This window comes from Ambystoma mexicanum, chromosome 8 (assembly GCF_040938575.1).
Source record: "Ambystoma mexicanum isolate Mex_15411 chromosome 8, UKY_AmexF1_1, whole genome shotgun sequence".
NCBI classification, from domain to species: Eukaryota; Metazoa; Chordata; class Amphibia; order Caudata; family Ambystomatidae; genus Ambystoma; species Ambystoma mexicanum.
Window position 1 is genome coordinate 580,707,800 of NC_090929.1, and position 22,255 is coordinate 580,730,054.

Here is a 22,255-nt window from a genome sequence, read left to right on the forward strand (position 1 = left end):
TGAAATAGGTAGTGGTACGTAGGAGGTGGTGACACTAGCCCAAGGTGGTACCCATGATATGGTTTTAATCTCATCCAGAGGTAGTAGCCCTAAGAAGGAGGGGATAGCCATGGGAAGTGGTGGTGGTGGTGGTGGTGGTAGTAGGAAGAAGACCTTGTTGGTATCAACAACTGGTGCTAATAGAGAACAGCGAGAAGTGGTAACATTGAAAATTGAGGAAAATGTGATAACACAAGCAGAGAATGCAGAGGTCCAGAGTAGTTCCCTAGTCGGACAGATCAGGTAGGTCCTAGCAGGTCAGGTCAACCTTAGGCAGGACCGGCAAGAAGGGAGGAGAATGAGAGTAGGTCAAGGGGTGGGGGGGGGGATAATCGCTATAGAGGGTGGGTTGTTCAGGGGCGGGTATGCACTTTCTCGCCATCTCATCTAGCATCACTCCTGGAGAACTCATCACTGACCTGTTTGTTAAAGAACCTTGAAACTAAAATAGTCTGTGGGTTCAGGGACCTTGTGACAGAAATCCTGTCCCAAATCCTGAGAATCCATTGCCTGTGAAATGTAGGTTCACATGTTTGGAGACCAACTCTGTTGGGGACGGTGCGCTATACAAATACTTTTAACATTAACATGTCAAATGATCACCTCTGTAGAATTATGACACAAACCGTACATATAATTAGAGTTTGATAGATTTGTTTACAGAAGTCGGGATGATCCGTTTTGTGGGTGCATATTTATAGTGGAGTTAGGGGAAAGTCTACCTTTGTAAGAAATAGCTATCTCTCATCAGAATAATGTCTGTGATCAATATATTTAGCATGTTATTGTCAAGACGTATAGCCATGCCATTGTTTAAACATTTGTGTAGGGATATATGTATTGGGGTTATTGGTTATTTATGGAATTCTAGATAATCTACATAACACAATGCAACTCTTGAAGCAATTGATCAACTCTTGACTTTATTGTGGCAAAACTTTTTTGAGTACTCATTCTTTTTTACCGGGTTAGTCCAACTGCTATCCAAAGTACCTCCCTGTGGGTAGATGAGGCAAGATACCATAGCCCTTATTCCCCCAGGGATGTGGTATCACTGGTTTAAATGCCACATTTGAATATTCCAATGGAAAAGACTAAATGTTCCAGAAGGCTGTCTGGAACATACCTAGGACCAGAGCAAGACGTTTACTCATAGAACAGATAATTTCACCAGGAACCCGTGGTGTTCAGGAAACCAGAAGGAGGCAGATAAAGTGGATACCGCAAAGAGGATAGAGTAGGAGAAACATTTGGTTGTCGCTTCTGTGTGCCATGTGCGGCACGATCCTGGGCAGATATCAAAGACTGCAGAAGGCTGTAGAGAAGAGCTTAGTGAGGAAATGAAAATCAAGTTGGTGTTATATACTAGGGAGGCTTTTAGAGACTAGTCTGCCCTCATTAGCACAGAGGAGCAGCAGCAGATCAGTAAACAATACCAAGGCCACTCTGATCATTTAATGAATGAGATTATGGCTCTTCCTAAGAGAGACCAACCAGTAGGGAGGTTTCAAACTGAAAATGTGAATAACCAAATCAGTGGGCTCCAGCCTCTACACCATAGACCAGGCTGGGTTGAATCAGTAAGATTGAGTGTCCCAGGGGAAGCAGATGCATGTGGCCTTGCTACCGTGACACAAGGGGATAATCCAAAAGAGAAGTATGTTGAAAGTCTAATATGGCGCATGTAGGCCTGCAGAGCTGCAGTGCGCATTGGCAGCAGAATATTAGCACCTAGAAAATTCATAGTTCTTATGAATCGTGGCCAATCACCATGCACACTCACACAATCCTTGCACATTTGCCCACTTGAGTAATTAGGCAGCTTAGGTCCACACAATATAAGAATGGAAGGGAGTGGAGGGGGGTGGAGGGGAATGTCGAGAGTTGCGGGAGATAGGAGCATGGAGAGCAAGGTACAGTTCAGAGTGTGGCGAGGAGGAATCGCAGAGCAAGAAACCAGAGACCTGCACGAGAGAGAAGGGAATCGAAGAAAAAAAGAGATGAAAGCAGACGTGAAGAGAAAATGAACAGATGTGGTGGCGGAGAAAAAAAACTGAAGGACTGAGGACCTCTGTCCTAAGGAAAGCTGGACTTATCCTCTAGCAGCATGGGCCCCAGGGCAATGTTGGGGCCTTATGAGGACCACTGTAATGAATTCCACTTACAAGCTGTGAAAGGAATGCTTTGAGCGAAATATGTCATCCTGCTTTAGAAAGACAACGCAGGTCTCCCCAGGGTAAGGTTGTCTAACGAGTATATATGGTCTGTGGTTTGAAAACATTTTAGAGGTGGGGTGCAGCAAATAAAATGAGTACCAAGCCCAGTGTGCATTAAATGCACGGAAGTTTCATTCTTAATTGACTATCACAGACATATTTGTCAAATATTAAAATCAGTGGTCATTTTTATGTTCCCAAAATGCTCTAAGAACCCACATTGCTGTTCTTTAACCCCTCCTCTTTCTTGTTGGTGATCTGTTGATTAGAGGCAAACAAGAACACCTGAGACCATGCTGAGTGACCCAAAACACGTTTGCAGGTTCTCATGGTGTATTATTTGGTGTGTTGGTGCGTGCACCCGCCCCTTTTTAGGCAACAACCATAACTGTTTATCCCACGGCCTCTTGTTAGAATCCACCTTCGATTTCACATCTCATATAAAGCACTGACCATAACAAGTGCCCAGCCCTAAGGGGGAATTGTTGCTCCCGTGGACACCTGCTACACATCTGGTGCACCCCCACCACCTGCCTCCCTCGGGGCTGGCTTGGCAGCAAAACACTGCGATTAAACAAAAAGAGGCACGCAGGTAAGGCGTGTGCGCCGCGCTGGCCCTACGGCTAGGGCATTGAAGTGCCACATGCTGTGCGCTTGCAGGTTATTAGGTAAGCAAGCTGGCGCCTGCCTGCCTGCCTGGACACCTGATTATTGTGGAGTGCTGTCATTTCCCCACTTTTACTAGAGAAGACCACCAAAGCAGTAGCGTGTGAACAAGAAGTTCACTTCAAACAAAAACTTGTATATGTGCATGTTTAAATGCATTGACATTTCATGTGCAAGGTTTTAAATGTGTGTTTGTGCACATGATTGTTTTCGCCTGTGTGTTGCTCTGCGTTCATGCCGGCGGGCTGCATCTTGAAAGTTGTCTATAGTGACAATAGCGGCTTTCTTCTGTTTGTTCAATGTTATCCAGAGTGCCATATTGGGAATTCTAGTATGGCATGGTATCTGCTGGATATATTTCATGTGATAGCCTGGATAAAGAATGATTAATTATGTGTGCCCCCCCCATTTGTTTCGTAATTGTGCTCTAAAATGCACCACTTCAATGTATTTTTTCAAAAAATGTCTCACAGGAGAACCCCTCTGAACCCTCCTACGTTACTTAGAGCTCCCTCCCTTCGCTTGTGTTAATTTGTTGGAGATAGTAATGCCCTTTCATTAACAATATTCACTTGCCACCACTGACATTTAATCCTTCATGCCAGTGCCCTCCGAGGAGCTCCCTGCCCCCTGGAACCAACAGCTGCCACCAACACTGGCATGCTCTTATGATATTATGGGCCATACATATTAGTGGCTGGTAGACTTTGGTGCCCTCTGTTAGGCAGAATCCTGTGCAGTGCCCTTAGGGGGCACTACACACAATTAAGACCACAGGTGGCAATACAAGTTTTACCTTTGCTACAAGCCTGTACTACTATGTCAGAGTGGTAGCAGTGGCGGAGCAGCCAGGGTTATCTCAAGAGTATATGAGCAGTAACAGAGATTACAGAAAGGGACCACAATTACTGTGACTCAAGCAAACACTGACTCAAGGTTTCAGGTAGAAAAATATAAGTACATTTATTTTTAAACCATTTGTTGTAAACACGACACTTCTATTAGATTAAAACCACACGAAAAATATACTACAACTAACCAATTCACTTTGTACAGTAAATCTCAAGGTAAGTACCCTGTGTTTGAATGGACCGGTGTTACAAACAAAACATGTTAACGCGAATACAATTGCGATCACTTTTTGACAGTTCTGTCAAATAACCAAACGCATATCCGTGACATGAAATGCTACCGGGGCAAAAACACACTTAGCACCTGAGATACCCAGAGGGAGTTGGAGGCAAAAATCACAGGCAATACTTTGGTTAGGCAGACAGAATCGAGAAACACTCAGACAGGAGTTCAAGAGTCAAAGGGCCGGAGTCAGGATTAAGTGACACCGGAGATCTGTTGCTGAAGATTACACAGACACTTCACGATTCAACGTAGCCAAGAGTACTTCGATATTGTCAATGTTCAGAAGCAAAAGTTATAAGAAGGAGGGAAGACGAGGGGATGCCTTGAAGATGAAGAAAAGGGGTTCACCGTATTTCCTCAAGCAGACCACAGTACCTTATTCCAATGATGCAGCTGGTGCCCTGGCAGTTGTTCCTGTTGGTGTCCCGCAGACCCACGGTTCCTGAAGCTTCGAGGTGAAGGAGGACGTCTGAAGGGGGTCTGCACCACACAGGGATGAAGCCGGCAGCAGCGACAATGAATAAAAGGTGCGCTCCTTAAAAACAGGAGAGGTTCTTCAAGTGGCTATCCGGACCACTACAGCAGTGTGCAGAGATTTCGACCACGAAGGTGACCTCTGGCTGAAGAAGATGAGCTGGTTATCCCCACCAGGCTCAAGGGAAGAAGACTCCGGACTGGATCTTCTCTAGTCGTTGAAGGGTAGATAGCTCAGGACTGCAGCAGGGCTTTGCCGGGACAGGGTAGTTGCAGCAATCGTCGTTCTCTCAGCTTCTCTTCGGTTCCTTGTAGTTCCAGTGGCGACTCAGACTTCTAGTCCAAGGCACCTGCCTTTTATGCGCAAAACCCCCATTCACACAGCCTGGCTGTCAATCTCCCAGCAGGGGGGTTGTCCAGCCGGGACAACCGCCTCCGCCAATCATGGCAAAGTGCGACTTGGATTTCCTAGGATACCCTGTGCAGGGGGTGACTACACTTCTCCCTCACATTCAGCCCACCTAGAAACCTGGCGCCTGGTGGAGGTCTTCTGGGCAGAAGCCCGCCAAAAGATAGTGAACAAAGAAGGCGAACCTAGTTTGTCGCGCAAAGTAAAACACAAGAAGGACTTTAACAAAAAGAAACGGCGAATAAACCCAACCGGAGCTAAAAGAAAGACAATTTGGTCAAGCGGGTTTATGTTTGAGGCTAATATAATAGCCTAAAGCAATACCACGTTTATCTAATATAATCGTGGTAGAAAAGTTAGGGTAGATACCACTGCCACCAGCCAAGTCTAAATGTTAAAAGAGCGAAACAATGCTCCAGGAGGTACAGATAAAAAGGGATATGAAGTAACCCTTTCCAGTACTCCATGGAAGATGGGGTGTACTGGATCTGTGGTAGATTGACTAGGTAAAGTTATTGGTAACTTTACCCTTTTCTGGGGGACTGTAGTGAGCCTCAGAAATGGAGTCGGGGGGGAAGTCTCAAAGACAACCCTGTGCCACGGCACTGAAGGTGCTGTGCGACGCACAAAAGAAGGGGGCTACTGAAGTGGTGTACTTCAGAGTCCACAATCACAAAAACAGTGAAATATACCTGGCAAAACACAGGTAAGAGTGGGGGAAAAGCTCACACTCTTACCAAGTGGAAAAAAATAAACTCCAGAAGTCCAGCAAAGCTGCTGGGGTACTCACTGGGTGAGGGAAATTAGCCATTAATGAGAATTCTCCCTAACACCCTCCTCCTTGTTTAGATGCTAGGTGAAAGATGTAAGGTTTGATTAAAAGCATACTTGCATTGTCTTGGGAGGATAGCTCGGGGGTAACAGGCTCGCCTTGGAAGCAAGATGACACAGAGCACCACAGGTTCGATCCCCGAGTCCACACTTAGAAACCTCTGGGTATTAGGCACGTTATGAATAACCTATCATATCTTTCACTTAGTGCAGTGCATGGTGCGGCACTCCAGAAGCATGATGATCAAGCTCATTGGGCATATGTGGTGGCCGAGCCCGACCCAAGAGATGGTGGCGCGCATCTGCTTCTTCAAGGACCTTGAGGGAGGGAAGAAGGATTTATTTTGTAACACCCCTGAATCGGTGGCAACTATTTCAAAACCCCACCCTGTGGCCAAAGTCAAACCTAATATATAGCCAATAAAGAGAAGTACTTGTGTACTTTGATTCCTCGAATGTGACAACAAGCAGAGAGAGTTTGGTGCTGCTCAATAGCCTGCTATGGTAAACCAGCACAGACGCAATTTCTTTGTGTATCCAACTAATTTTTTTGAGCAGGTGCCCCCTTTACACATATATCTGCAGGATGACCATGTTTCATCCCACTCCCTTCTGAGGAGGGGTCCAGCATGGAACCTGAATCAAACTCGAAATCGAACAAAACGGGTATGGAGACGGCGGGTTGGTCTTGTGCCTAGCATGGATAACCTGGGTATCACTGGTCAGGCTCTGGCGTGGCTGACCTCTTTCCTCTCCAATCGACCCTCCCAGGTTCAACTGGGGTCCTTCCTCTCTGACATCTTTTTCTCTACCTGTGGTGTCCCCCAGGGATCTAACCTCTCTCCCTGGCTGTTCAACCAGTATCTGGCACTCCTTGCCCACAGCATCGCCGCTCTCTGCCCTAACTTTCAGTGCTATGCGGATGATACCTAGCTGATTTTCAGGTTACCCTCGGCCTCCTCTTCTCCTTCCCTCATCTCAGACTGTCTTTCTGCTATCCAGGAATGGTGCGCCGCCATTGACCTTTGCCTTAATGCCAGTAAGACTGAGATTCTACTCATCGGCACACTCACTCCCTCCTTCCCTGTAGCTCTCTGGCCAGCCTCTCTTGGCCCTCTTCCTGCTCCTACCTGCAAGGCAAAAAGCCTCAGGGTCATCTTCGACTCCACTCTCTCCTTCTCTCCTCACATATCTGACGTCTCTAAGAAGTCACACTACCAGCTGCACTTCCTCAGAGGTATCCTTCCTTTCCTCTCCTTCCCCCAGAAGCTCACTGTCTCCAGAGCCCTGGTTCTCTCGAAGCTGGACTACTGTAACAGCCTCTATCTAAACCTGCCTGCCTCAACTCTCTGCCCTCTGCAACTCATCCAGAACAGGACTGCTAGACTTGTCCTTGGCCTCAAGCCCAGGGACCGTATCTCTCTAGGACTGAAATCGCTACACTGGCTCCCAGTGGCTGCGAGGATTAAGTTCAAAACCCTCTGCATTGTCCACAAGGCCTTCTGGGGCCTAGGGCCAAAATACCTTCAACTCTCTCTTCCTAAATATCTTCCTTCTCTAGCTCTTCACTCATCCGCCACCAACTCCCTCAGGGTCAGCCGCTTCTCCAAGCAACGAGTTGGGGGTAGATCTCTGTCCGCAGCAGGGGCCTCCCTCTGGAACAGCCTTCCTGCCTCCCTGAAACTTGAGGAGAACCATCTCCGGTTCCGGAAGCCCCTCAAAACCTTCCTCTTCGCTTCGGCTTTCTCTCCCCCTCTCCCCTGCTAATTTACTGAAACTGCACTGAATCCGCAACTGGGCTACTCACCTATCTTGGTCCTTGGCCCAGCCACTCTCCCCTGCACTGCCTCCCTGGCAACCCCTGCACTGCGAGATAGTCTCTGTATCCCTACAGCCCCCCTTCCCAGCACTTGTCTGTACTTACCTTGCACTTGCCACCAGCTGGCCCTTATTATTTTATCTTGTATTCTACTAACCCTGTACTGCACTTCCCCTCTCCCTTTCCCCCTTGCACTTTTCCCTTCCCCTCTACCCATGCGATCTGAATGACACCTGGCCTAGTAGGATCGTTGTGTCTCCCCTTGTTCCCCCCTCCTTGCCTCGTCGCGCCTTGAAACACTTGTGTATAGGCGCGTTACAAATGCCATATCATATCATGGCTGGTCCTGTGCTTTGCATCCAAACCAGAGAGAGAGAGAGAGCATATCTTTTTTCAAGATCAAGGGCATGTGTGTTGCCAGTTTCCTGAACATGACTCGTCCTTGTACGGTTATGGCCATGATGAAGAGGGGCGGTCCGTCAGTGCTGTCATTTGCAAACATTGTATTCCCTTGTCAGTACCATTCTAGGGTTACAGTGGGCTGTACTGCTGCAAATGTGACTCGGGGTCACGAATTATCTGTAGAAGATGTACACATGTTCAATGCAAGAGGATGGTAAATTTGGAACCTGTAACAGAGCGCACAGTGACAGTCATTCAGCAACAGTCTAACTTTGCCGTACCTCAGTGGGTGTTATCATCTGGTCTCCTTTGTCATGTTAGTGGTGGCGATTAACACTGCAGCGTTAATTTGCATTCGTCATGTTTATCTTCTGTGCTTATTGGCTGCATTTGGCTAATTATATGAAAACGTGTCTTTGCAGATGGCTGAACAGCTGATGACCTTGGCGTACGATAACGGCATCAACCTATTTGACACAGCAGAAGTCTACGCAGCGGGAAAGTAGGCTGTGTTTTATATTTCATCCTGGTGTATGTGTGTGTGTGTGTGTGGGAGGGGTGGAGGGAGGCAACCCGGGGGAGGCGCGCGGAATTACTTGCATGTTGCAGTGTCTGTGGTACTTTGCATTTGAAGGATTAGGTTTCTTAGGTGTGGCTCAGGTTTCTGCTTCGTCTTCATTCCTTCTGTACCAATTCCTCAGCTTACTGATAATGGCCCTGTATAATTTTAATTACTAATGACTTTACATCCCAGAATAAGAGAGGTCTTGATTTTTCCACATGCTACATCTATTTTCTTAAATTTTTAATGTGTACATCATTTGCTCTTTGCTTGGGGTGGCATGCTAGCTACAGGATTAAGGAAACGCGCGGGAAGGTATATTATGTCATAGAAACAGAAGAAATGTTTGTATTAAATGTGTAAGTGTTTCGAGTATTCAAACTCGCAATGCCACCTTTTGCTCTGTAACCTCCCAACCCCCTTATCTCTACCTCAAGAATAGAAAGAAGGGTGCCTATTTCATGCCCCCTCCAATGAAATGGAGAAATATATTCAAGGTGGGGAAAGGCCATTTTTGCTTCACTCCCTGCTTCAGCTTCCCTTTGTTTGCCCTTTGCAACATTAGATAATGTGTTGGTAGAGCCTCGGTACACTTTGAATGGTTAGGACTGTATTTGCCTATCTTTCAAGCGTACTCATGAATTGCCAACGTTTCCTGTGTCATCATAAGCACCTCTTATACAAAATAATGTTACCAGATGACTCTAAGACACCGGGGGACAGTATTCTTCAGTCCTTGTCTTTATTACTTTAGTCCACTTTATTCAACGGAAGTGGCCCCAAAACTACAGCTCCCAGAATGCATTTGATGATCCAATTAACACAGGGACTGAGGTATAGTGTTCCCAAAGACATGGAGTCATCTGAATACCTTAATCTTATTCATTGTATTTATATTTAGTGTCGCTGGTTCATGAAATCTTCAGTACCACATTATTCAGTATCATCATTGATACAGCACTTTAAATCAACGTTAATAAAAACAAATATGAAATCGTCTAACATAGTAGTATTCTGCATCCTTAAATAGTATGATCTATATACAGTCATTCTAGTAGTTACTATTTTAGGCAACATGCCGCATTGGGGACATAAAGCCTATGACGCCATTGTGGGGACTTGTAGACTTGATATTTCCGTACCAAGTATTAGTCTACCAGTTCCAGCGTGCAAGAACTATTGGCTGAAATAATTGCAGCTGGATAAAAGTGCTCCTGATGGGGTTGTTAACTTAGTCTCATCCCCTGAATGTGCTGCCCCCGGGTGTACGACACCAATTCAAACAAGGAAAGGCCAAACGGTATTCTGTTAAACCAGCCTCCTTTCTGGCCGGGGGAGGGTATTGATTTGCAAATGAAAGTCTGCCGGTCCACAAGCTAGATTCATTTTGATGGCAACCTAAAAGAGACTTGGTGAAGACCATCGTGAAGGGCATGCTGACTTTGCTTAGTCCCCATTCAGTTGCAATGGGCACATTGTGTTTTTTTCATGTTGGACAAATCCGAACATTCTAAACAACTCTCCAAGCAATGACACAATTGGGAGGCTTGCATAAACCAGACCTGCATAGCCTCGGCACATGCTCTAGACTACAATAGCGATCCTCAGATTCAAAAGTGCCTCCCGGATTCCCTCTGCGTTCAGATGTCCCGTCGCCAAAGTGCAAACAACGAGCTGCTGAAAATAAAAGCTGAATGATTGAAAAGGAAATCAGGAAGTGTTCCGCAAACTCGTCGCATGCCACTAAAAACAAAGAGCAAATGTGAATGATAAAAAGAATAGTACACCTATAAAAGGGACAACTTTTAGCTTAATTTGCTTACGTTTGGAAATATTTTGGTTCCAAATTTAATTTTTATAAATGTTTACAAGACAAGAAAAGGAGGCAGTGAGTAGTTGAAAGAGAAGTTTGTACAGCAACAAGAGCTAAAAAGTGACTTATGAAAGCAGGGTGGGCTTGAGAGTCGAGGATGGAATGGTGAAAGAGAGAGCAATGAGAAAGTTATGAGACAACAAGAGGAGAGCTATACAAAGGAGATGGCCCGTAATGAGGTTCAGCAAGATGGGAGATCGACCAAAGGTGACAAGGACAAATTAGAACAAAACAAATGTCAAATTACAGGGCAAATGATTGAGAAAAATGTCATTGAAGCATCTCTATGGATTTAATGTGGAAAGCCCATTGATAGGCTTTGCCTTCCATTAGCCAGTGTTTACCTCCTATGCTTCATTTACACTCCTGAACGGTTTTGGGAGGATTAATCCTTAAACTGGGCTGGGCTGGGCCAGGGTGCAGGGTTTGTGGAGAGGAGTATTTGCTCTACACTCTAACGCTCCTTCCGTTCGTATCTTCCTTGATCTTTCCTCCACCTTTGACACGGTCAATCATGCCACCCTGATAAATCGGGTCTGTGACACCCTTGGCATCACGGGTCTGGCTCTGGGCTGGTTGACCTCCTTCCTCTCCAAAAGACCCTCCCAGGTTCAACCAGGCCTTTTTCTCTCCCCTATCACACTCTCCACGTGAGGTGTCCCTCAAGGCTGTATCCTCTCGTCGTGGCTTTTCAATATCTACCTTGGCCCATCTGATCTCTTCTTTCTCCCCTCACTTCCAGACGACCCACAGCTCCCCTTCAACCTTTCCTCTTCCTCCTCTCTAATCATGATTGTCTGACTTCCATTCAGTCCTGGTGTGCTGCCAATGATCTCTGCCTTAATGCCAGTAAGACTGAGATCCTTTTCATTGGAACCCCTGCTCCCACCTTCCCTCCCTCGCTCTGGCCGTCCTCTACAGGCCCCTCCGCTCATGCTCCGGTGAGGCAAAAAACCTTGGTGTCATCTTTGATTCCTCTCTCTCCTTCTCTCCTCACATCGCAGACCTTGCCATGAAGGCCCACTATCAACTACTCCTCCTCAGAGGTATTCTTCCTTTTCTTATCTTTTCCTTTTCTTACCTTTCCCCCCCAGAAACTCAATGTTTCCAGCTCTGGTCCTTTCTACGCTTGACTACCATAACAGCCTCTTCCCGAATCTTCCTTCTTCTTCCCTTCATCCCCTTCAACTTATCCAGAATAGGACTGCAAGACTCCAGCCCTAATTACTCTTGACTGGCTCCGGTTGCTGCTAGGATCAAATTCAAGACCATCTACATCATTAACAAGGGTATCTGGGGCGTAGGATCCTGCTACATCTATCTCTCTCTCCCTAAATGCCTCCCTACTAGAGCCCTTCGGTCTGCTAACGCCAACTCTCTGCGAATCCGTTGTTTCCCTAAGCAAAGAGTGGGGTGTAGATGCCTCCCTCTGGAATGAGATCTCCCTGCCCCTCTGACTTGAGCCGGATCTCCTTAAGTTCCGGAAGCTCCTCAAGAACCTCCTTTTCTTGTCCTCCTCCTCTCTCCCCCGCTCCCCCCTCATCCCCTGCTAACTCCTGCCTCCACCTCTATGACTGGCTTGCTGTATCCCTCTGAGTATTACAGGGTCCCAGACGCCCTATTATAGTGCTGCAACCTGTTTTTATAGGCATGGCTACCTTAGTGTCAAAGCGAGCTTCAGAAACCTTGAGACCAACTTCAAGTTTATTAGTTGTTTAATTCTTGTCAAGGCATTATTTATTTATTTAGTTTAGCTTTTGTAACGTGCCACAGGCCCAAAGCCCTTAGAGCGCACATAAAGTCGGACAGAGCAAACATAAACCGGTTGGGAGAGGGCATTAGAATTCAGGTTTGAATTATGGTAGAATTTAGGTTTGACTGATGCAGTAGTGATGGGAGTGCAAATGGTATACCATAGTATTACACTTAGCCAGATTCCAGGCCTTTTTTAGGTCCATGGTTGTCACTTTGCCTGAGTTCAAGACCACCACCCAGGCGGTTCAAACTGTCCCAGTTTTTGGGATTTTATAGTGTCATGAACCCTTTGATCTTTGCACAATCGTACTACTGTTGTAGGGGTTGTCAGGCTCTCACGTTGGTTCTCCTAGACTCTGCTATCAAGCCAAGCATAAGCATCTGGCACTCTTAGGTTATCTGATGGGGGTCGAGCATCAGACAAGGTGTATAAGCATTTACAACCCAGGTTAAAGAAATCCCTCCCTCCCTTGTTGTCTTAAAGTCCCCCCTGTCAACTTGATCCCCTCTTGTCCAGCTTGTGAGTACCTTCCTGGCACTGGCCTTAAAGAGGAAAAATAATCTGCCCTTCCCTCCAAAATGTGTTCCCTTTTTCACCTCCTTTAGTTCACCTCGCCTCTTCTCTAACTCTTGATGGGTCTCTTGTTCATTATTAACCCCTCTCCCCACTCAATACTTTCCCTATTTTCTCGCATGCTCCTATACTTCCACATTAGACTGAGTTTTCTCTTCCTCTACGCGCTCTCTCTAGATATCCTCCTCGTCATCCTCTATCACCAATTGTTTGTCTTTGACCCCTCTCCTGCCTCTCCCTTTGGTGGTCTCCCACCTCCTCACCTCCCACTCTACTTAGCTTTTATACATTAATCTCTTGCTTTTGATATTCCGTCTCTAGCCCGTCCTCTTTCTCCACTGTCTTCTCTCGGTCGCTCCCTCTCCCCTTTAGCGCTTTGCTCTGCCCAATTTCCATATTCTGATAGTTATTCTCAATCTGATTGCCTTTTATCTCTTGTGAGATGTTCCTTTTTCACCTCCTTTTCTTTCTCTCTAATTCCCCACCTCCTCCTCTCCTCTTCTTTCTCTTTATCTGCTCCTGCTGCCATGACCTATCGCTCCTGTTTTTTGACCCTCAGTCTTTTGCCCAGCTCACAAATCTTCATGTTCACAACCTGTCTCCGAACTCCATCCCACACCTCGTCCCTGGCTAGATCCCCTTGTAAATTCAAGTGGTGCAAGTTATTGGCCCAGTCACTGTGATAGGTTTTACAGCTATACATGGGGCATGGCCAGGCTTTGTGATTGGCCTGAATCTGTGCAGACTATACATTACATTTCCCATGGGAGTTGGATTGTGCAATGCATCGCCCAGTGCACCTGGATTATATCATTGCTGACTGCCATCTTGGAATCAGGTAGCACTTCTCTTTCTGCCACCTGGCTCATTGATGGTCTGTCGCCTACACATTCTCCTGTGTTATGGTTTCTTGTTCATTGTGGGTTGGGTTCGCATTGAACCCTTCAAACTGCACTCACACATCCGTTCCTTGCTGCCTGGTAACATCTGCCAGTGACCAACCTCAGGTGATTTGGAGACCTGCAATTGCAGACTCACAAGTGGCAGCGTTTAAAGTTCTCAAGTTTCTTCTTTCTAAAAGGGATCATATTTATAAGGCCACACTTGCGTTCTTGGGGCAGTGGCGATTTCATCTCTGGACCATAATGAGGGTCTTGGTGCAGTTTGAGAGACACAACAAACGGTACCGGGGATGGAGCAGAAGCCATCAGCGATCCTCCATATATCACAAGCTTTTCCTTTGTGACCGCATCACAGTAGTTGCCATGTTGGAGGTAGATGTGTTGTCTTGGTCATCCCATCCATAAGCACTCTAATTCTACAATGCAGATGTGTTTCTTTATAAATTATTTTTTCAAAATGTTTGTCTTGTGAATATTTGAGGACATGTTCCAGTATACTCTCTGAGGCCAGCACTAGAATCTTATCTTAAATTGAGTATGAGCATGAGATTGATTTAAAACGCCCTATAGGCAGAAATAGAATCATATAATAGAAGAAGAGGGTACATTGTGGAGTAGAGTGAAACTTCAGTAGTTGGCTTAGTGTAAGGGGAAAATACGTGTTGACGCAGGTGTGTGTGCCGCATGCCTGAAGATGTATAGGGTAAACGTAGGTGGAGATGGTTAGAGTGCTTCAAACATGCATAAGAGGACCTGCAGTACTTTGAACTTCCTCTTAGGCTCACATGGACACACATCGCAATAACACATTTAGCAAATATCTGCTAGCTTGTTTTTCTTGACCACGAAGTATTTATGAAAGGGAACCCTCAACCCCCAGTCTGAATTTCTGCTTCCTGCAATTCGTCAAACTACCTTTCCAGTAAATGAGCTGATCAATTATTTTCATGTCCCTGCGTGCCATTAGGAAAACCTGATTGATCGCAGCAGGAGACAGAGCTAGTTGGAGGCAATAATGTGTACACATTGACATCCAGGACAATCACATTTAAATTGAAAACCTATTTCAGCTGTGCGATGCTCATGCGGATTTCTGGCATTGAAAAGTATAAATGCTGTTGATTATAAGCTATATTTGGGTTGTCCCGAACTGAGTGAAAGATTCCCCCTTTAGATTGTTGTTCTGTTCTTTTTAGATTATTTTATTTCTGCTTGCTTCTGACTGTGAAATATTATCTTGGCCTCGAAAAAAAACATATATTTATGTTCATTTTGTTGTATACTTGTTTTTTCGTGCAGTCCCTTTGATTTAGTTTTAGATTATACCAGCTTTGATGTACAGTGCCTTTAGGTATCGGAGGGCCAGGGGCGTATTTATAGTAAAATCAACTAGCCCTGGGGCAGAAATGTTTAATGTTAAATGTTTGTGTTAGAAACACATTCCTCGGGCAGTCCAGTCTGCTAGTGCTCCTGCTATTTCTTGGGTTGCAGGAGTGTTCAAAGATTCTCATCTTCTGAAACAAGAACCGCAACCAGAAAAAGTGGAGTCTGTATTATTTTTATAAGGTCATTTGTTTTATATGTCAAAAAACATTTTGTTGAACTGCAGATTTGATCTCGTATTCCAGAGCCAGTTGCCTGCCTTTCTGAAAGAATGATTTAAGCAGGTTCCTTGCCAGAGGCTCTTGTGGATTGTGTCTTTGTCTGTAAAGCATTAGGTGAGTTTATAGCGCTCGCATTATCCCTTGTCATGTTTAAATTGTTAAGGCAGTCGTAGCTTTAAAGCAACATCAGTTAAGTTCACACAACTTTTAATTATGGTCCGTGTAGTCCTATATTCTTAAATGAGATATTCGCAACAGGTGAAGGGTGCTCAGTCAAGCAGTTGGCTGCTTTTTCTCAGCCACCAAAGGCCATTCCATGGGTGCCACCATTTTGATTGTGGGGAGAAAACCGAGAGTCCCTTTGTGTTGCCTCCCCACCCAACCCCAAGACTTTGCTTCCCCTGCCCCCTCACTTCCCACATACCACTATGGACCGCAGCTTTCTGCTCCAGTCACGGCACCCGCCAAAGAAATGGAAACGCGACTAAGTCCCTTTTCCAGTTTCATAGGGCAGGGCCATGTTGTTTTTTTCTTTTAACAATGTGCACCCGGAATGGAGCCTTGCAGTACAAATAGCAATCGCCCCCTTGTTGGGGGTGTGTACATGGCCAGTAACGGCCCTAAGCCCTTCACGTGGCCCCCGCTTCGTTCAGACCTGCCTAGACGCGCGCCGGCAGGCCATTATCGGCTATCTACGGCCCCAGACACGGTTGTGATTGCTACATTAACAATACAAGAGCCATGGCCATTGGAACCTCTTTTGCCATTTCTTTCTCTGAAGTTCGATTAGAAAATTCGGCAGTAGCTTATCAACATTCCTATGTTTATTTGGCTTCAGAATGTCCTCCTAAGTGGCTACTTGCATGCAGTTTACTGTTTGGCATAACAAAAAACATGTAAGACTGCTATGCCAATCAAATTACTTGGTCACAAGGGGACAGGTACACCAAACAATTACTAAAATAGCCTGGTATTTCTTGGTAACCTTGCACTCCATATTCTGTATGCTAATGTGCCCCCCTCCTACATATTGTTTTAGTACTTGCGCCCTGTATCTTCACCAGTGGGTGTAGGGACAGTGCTGTGTGGACTAACTATCTGACACATTAGCAGGGGATCACAGTTCTCCCCTCTGCTTATAATCATGTGGGGTCACTGCATATTCATTAGGTGATTTTGTGTGAAGCAAGATATGTCATATGTGTGAAATTCCTATAAGTAATGCGTTGGTGTGGCGCGGGATCACTGAGGTGCTGTTTCAATCAATTTGTGTGCCTACTATTCTAGTGTGGGTCACTGTCATTTAAGGCTTTGTTTGTGCACACATGTTGGCATTCATGCAAAGTTAATGTATTGCCTATTTCGACACAATGTACAGGGAACTGGTGTTGCAAACAGCTAAAATAGTCAATGTTTACTGAGCTCGGTAGCAAGTAAAGCCTCAAAAGTAATGGGGTTGAAATATAGTTTCCATCCTCAAATTCAGTATTTGTGCTTCTACCTCCTTAATAGTAAATGGGAGAGATTCCCCAGTGGGGACAAGGACTCCTGTTCTGATATGAACTCCCTAAACCACCTAACATCAACTCATCTTCAAGAACATCTAATAAGAGAAAACATGAAGAACACACTAGAATTTGTTGTTGCTAAGCAAGCTCTCTGTTTATACCTTTGAGGAAAGACTTGGATGGTATTGAGATGAAGAAAATCATTGGAATAATACAGACAGTAATGGAAACGGAGAAAAACAACGTTGATGCTACGCTGGGGAAAGTCCGATGGCAGCATCCTAAAGCTGGAGACTGTGGAGGAGAGAGAACCCGCAAGTTTCAAATCATCTGGGAGGGGAACGCTGAACGAAACCTGGATGTGAGATGTTCGATGAAAGTGAAGTCTGAGTACATTCTCAGACACGTGGTATTGCAGGGCAGAGGAGATGTGAGAAGCTGAAGGCAAGGCATCCTAAGCCTGAGCAGCTGACAAGTGGTGGTGTGACCGTGTCACGGTGGACCTGGGGGTCCATGAACAACGCCGATATCACTGCTCCTCGAAGGTTGCAGAGTGAGATAACCAAAAGAGTAACTAAGGAGCAAGAAGCCGACCTGACATCCGAAGGAGATGGTCCCAGCCTGACAAAAAGCTAGTTGACGTTCTCCCTGAGTAATCCAAGTAACTGGTAAAGTGGGAGACCCGGGATGGGGGCCGAACATAATTATTGGAACACTCCTGTGATCGTCGTAGTCAAGCCAAAGTGTCAAATATAAACGAGAATAGTGAGAATCATTACTGGAACGCTCATACAGATGGGGAGCAGGTGCAAGTGGATCTAGGTCACCTGGCCTAAGCCTCGCCCACCTGGTGCCTTCCTGCCTGCTGCTCTTTTTCACCACCTAGCAAGCCCCGCCCAACTGGTGCCTTCCTGCTTGCTGCTCTTTTTCACCACTTAGCAAACCCCGCCCACCTGGTGCCTTCCTGCTTCCCGCTCTTTTTCACCACTTAGCAAGCCACGCCAACCTGGTGCCTTCCTGCTTACTGCTCTGTTTCCCTACTTAAGGAGCCCTCCAGCTTCTTTTCCTTTGCAGAGGGGGAGCAGGTGCAAGTGGATCTAGGTCACCTGGCCTAAGCCCGCCCACCTGGTGCCTTCCTACCTGCCGCTCTTTTTCACCACTTAGCAAGCCCCGCCCACCTGGTGCCTTCCTGCCTGCCGCTCTTTTTCACCACTTAGCAAGCCCCGCCCACCTGGTGCCTTCCTGCCTGCTGCTCTTTTTCACCACTTAGCAAGCCCCGCCCACCTGGTGCCTTCTTGCTTGCCACTCTTTTTCACCACTTAGCAAGCCCCGCACACCTGGTGCCTTCTTGCTTACCGCTCTTTTGCACCACTTAGCAAGCCCCGCACACCTGGTGCCTTCCTGCTTCATGCTCTTTTTCACCACTTAGCAAGCCCCGCCCACCTGGTGCCTTCCTGCTTCCCGTTCTTTTTCACCACTTAGCAAGCCACGCCCACCTGGTGCCTTCCTGCTTGCCGCTCTGTTTCCCTGCTTAACGAGCCCTCCAGCTTCTTTTCCTTTGCAGATGGGGAGCAGGTGCAAGTGGATCTAGGTCACCTGGCCTAAGCCCCGCCCACCTGGTGCCTTCCTCCCTGCCACTCTTTTTCACCACTTGGCAAGCCCCGCCCAATTGGTGCCTTCCTGCTTGCCGCTCTGTTTCCCTACTTAAGGAGCCCTCCAGCTTCTTTTCCTTTGCAGATGGGGAGCAGGTGCAAGTGGATCTAGGTCACCTGGCCTAAACCCAGCCCACCTGGTACCTTCCTGCCTATTGCTCTTTTTCACCACTTAGCAAGACCCGCCCACCTGGTGCCTTCCTTCACCATCATTGTCTTGTGGCCAATGCTGGATTTGACTTTTATGGACTTCATTCATTCACGGTGTGTCACTCTTTCTCAACTCTCATGCTGGACTTCCTTTGCATCTTGTACTCATGGTGGCCCTGAATCATGCTGTTCCCATCTTCATCTTGTATCCTGGCTTGCAACATTATGTGTTACTACTAACTTCTGCAATTGTATTCGCTCTCCACTCTTGCTTCTCCACTCTTTTTGACTGCTTACTCTCTTTTCTCTCCTCCTTTCCCTTCTCCCTTTTCCTATCTCCTCCCCTTACTTTCTTCTATGCACTTACTCTATCAGAATTGTCCCTGGACCTAATATGATAGCAACCTCGTCTGTTTCCTCCACCCTCCCATTACTGTTTTTTTCCTCCCCACCATCACTATCTGAAATGTCGTCAGGCCTAGTCTGATAGTCGCTTGTTTTGTTCCTCCCCTCCCTTTCTGCACCCCTCTCCCTCACCTTTTTGTTTTTCTCCGGCTCTACCAGAAATGTCTTCAGGCCTAGTACGGTAGTCGCCTGTCTGTTTCCATTTCCTTCCCACCCTCCCCCTCCCTTCCTTATCTACGTCTTAGCTCTTGCACTTTCTGAAATGTCGTCAGGCCGAGTACGATAGCTAATTTCACATCCTTACTGTTCATGGCCTGTAAGAATGTGGTTGTATTTTCCCTTGTTCCCTCCCTTGCCTTGAAGCGCTTTGAAACACATTGTGTATAGGCGCTATATAAATAAACAATCATATCATATCATACCAGTCCCATTCAGGACAAAGTAACAAGAGTTTATAAGAAGAGTGAAAATCATTACTGGAACACTTATACTGATCTCAGTAGAGATATACTTTTGAGACTAACTGAAAGACAAGAGAAACCAATATTTATTCCCTGGAAGGAAAGGGATAGTTCCACTTAAAGAAGAAGAAGAAGAAAGGAAAGGACGGGGAAGCGAGTGAAAAAGACCATTGAGACGTTGAAGAACCCAGTATCTGAACTTATGATTTGATAAAAGCAGTCACTAAGAACAATCTGTAGATACACTATTGAACTGAACTTGGGCAAAGAACCATCTCACAGGAGAAGGGAGTCATTCTTGTGTGCTTTAGTTCTTAATCGTGGCAGGGTCAGAATAGGTGCCAGCAGACGGAATTCGTTTTTGGACTCTCACTGACTGACGAGTACCCTTGTTAGTTGTTAGGTAGGGAACATCCTCAATCTAGGGAGAGGTATGAGTTTTCACCTTTTCTTTAATAAATGTAACAGTGAGATGGAAAACCAGAGTCTGCGTTCTTCTTCTGACTTACCACACCACCCAGTATTCATCTTAAGAACCAAGGAATGTTGAATGTATATTTGCAGTACCCTGGGGGCAGAGCAATCCAACATCTGAACAACGAACAGGTGAATGCATCCTTTTAAATAATACAGGCTTGCCCTGGGGTCCAGAATAAAGAATGCTAGATTTTGAGCTTTCAGGGGACAGGGGGTAGCGGCCGGGGGGGGGGGGGGGGGGTTAAAGAGCAGCTATACTGTTAGCTTGACAATCAGTAAATGACTGAAAGGGAATACATGGAGAGATTGTAAATTCTCACCCTCTCATTACAGAAATGAGATGATGCTTCCGGGGCTTGTAAATACCCACACTATGGTCTTTCTTATTCCTCTGTGAAATTGTAGCTGGGCGTCTAAAGAGCTTCTAGACCATGAACACCTTTTCCCGACACTTTCTCTTCTAAAGTGATCTATGCAGTCAATCAGCTGAGTCTTCAAATCAGACAGATGCCCAAACCTTGCCATGGGCTTTGCATGAGGTATGTCCTGTGCATTCCCCCCTTTAAGGGCATTCCTGGCCGCAGAAAGCTGTACAGTGAATGTAAGCCTGTGGGCTCCTTCCCCACCTTGGAGGAGAGAGCCCAAGGAGGTTTTTTCAAAGGAAACCCCTTATTCCTGAGACATTGTAGAGTACCCCTCACAAGAACCAACTTATCCTGTAAGTTCCTGTGAACCAATTCCTTGATGGACTCGGACCACAGTCCCAACTGTCACTATTTGCCAGTTCCCCCACCGTCCCTGGTTTCCTTAACTGTCACTCGCAAAGGGTCCCCAAGGTTACACCAGGACCTAGCAACGCCCTACCACCGTCTGCGAGAAACTGCCACTGCAGTGCCAGCCAACTAACCAATGGAATTTCATAACCTAACCGCTTAAGAAAAATACACAAGAAATACACGAAGAAAAATACACAAAACACAGGACATGCTGGTGCTACTCGCCCCAAATTAAGCAAGCCTTATAGATGGTCTTGTGGATGGTGGGAATCATCTTTGATTAATAAGAAAATAATAACAGAAAAAGCTCATCGACATTATAATGCATATTTTGATAATCTAATTATCACCCTAAAATCACAGATTTTGCCCAATGTTACCCATGTTCATATACCTACATGTTCATATTTTGACGTAATATGTCCCACATTTGCAAGATCCACTATCCCGGAGTTGGCTTAAAAATTCCCTACATGTCCCTTATTAGAACTATGTGCGCTCTCTTTGTGTGTATTGTAGTGTTGCTTACATACTCTTGGCATTGCCATCTGGAGTGTGTTTTTTTTGTAGTACTGGGCCGTTTACAAAGCTGATCCTTGTGATTTAGATTGCTAAATATCTAATTTTGCAATTAAATTATTTGAGGAGCAGCAGGCAATTTTGAAAGTTATCTTTATCCTTTGAAAAACAAAGATCCTCGAATGCTGGTGGTTTGACAGCTGGGAGTTTTAAAGTATCTGAAATCCAGTGTTCTCAATCTGTTTGTCCGATAATTGTATCCCTAGACAGGAAACGGATGCGGTAGGGTAACCATGCTGAGGATATTAATTCTGCACATTGCAGTCGGCAATCTCTCCTTTCCCTGACCTGCTGTAATTGTTTGTGTTCAGTTAATTTGAAATATTGTGCAACCTCGTCCTTTTAAGTAAAGATGAGAAGTTGTACACAAATCAACTCCTTCTGTCCTGCTGAACGGGCGCATGGACTTTTTGCTGCTAGGCCATTAAACAAAACCCTTGCGTTTACGCGACCCACGACCACGTGACATTCACATAGAAGGTGGATGGTGAGACCATTTTCTGAACTTTCATTCTCTACTATTCCCTGTTCAACCTATTGATTAATTCAATCTCCTAATGTCAGTGATCATCTGCCCTGTTTGTGGATTAAGTCACATTATTTGGTCTTCCATTGCTTAATCTTGCCCTGATTTCTTCATTACGTTGCTGCTAAGCAACAGAAACGGAGTATAATCGCTGCTCCATATATACTTACCATCTAAAGGCAATGCAGCAGCAGAGAATTAGAAATAAGTGTGCTGTGTCTGTTTTAGGCCACAGCACTAGTCATTTCTCCATAGCTCACATTCATACAAAGATCACATATAATAGAGAAATAGATACGAGGAATATGTCCTATGTATTGAACATATATGTAATTTATATCCTACATACTGCTGCTTGAATGTGGACGGCGGATTGTAATCCGAATTTGTAGGGAAGTGCCCAATATGCATAGACCACATTCAGCATGTTAATTTTGATGGCATGTGTGGCATCCACA

At 45.7% G+C, this 22,255-nt stretch overlaps 1 protein-coding gene across 8 annotated transcripts in view; it reads left to right on the top strand.

Moving 5' to 3' along the window:
- Positions 1-22,255, top strand: part of KCNAB2 (potassium voltage-gated channel subfamily A regulatory beta subunit 2) — a 1,347,681-nt gene that overhangs the window by 999,871 nt on the left and 325,555 nt on the right. For all 8 annotated transcript variants that reach the window (XM_069610272.1, XM_069610273.1, XM_069610271.1 and 5 more), the window contains one exon: positions 8,416-8,495. In XM_069610272.1, the coding sequence (XP_069466373.1) occupies positions 8,416-8,495 (80 nt within the window). The remainder of the gene's footprint in view (positions 1-8,415; positions 8,496-22,255) is intronic.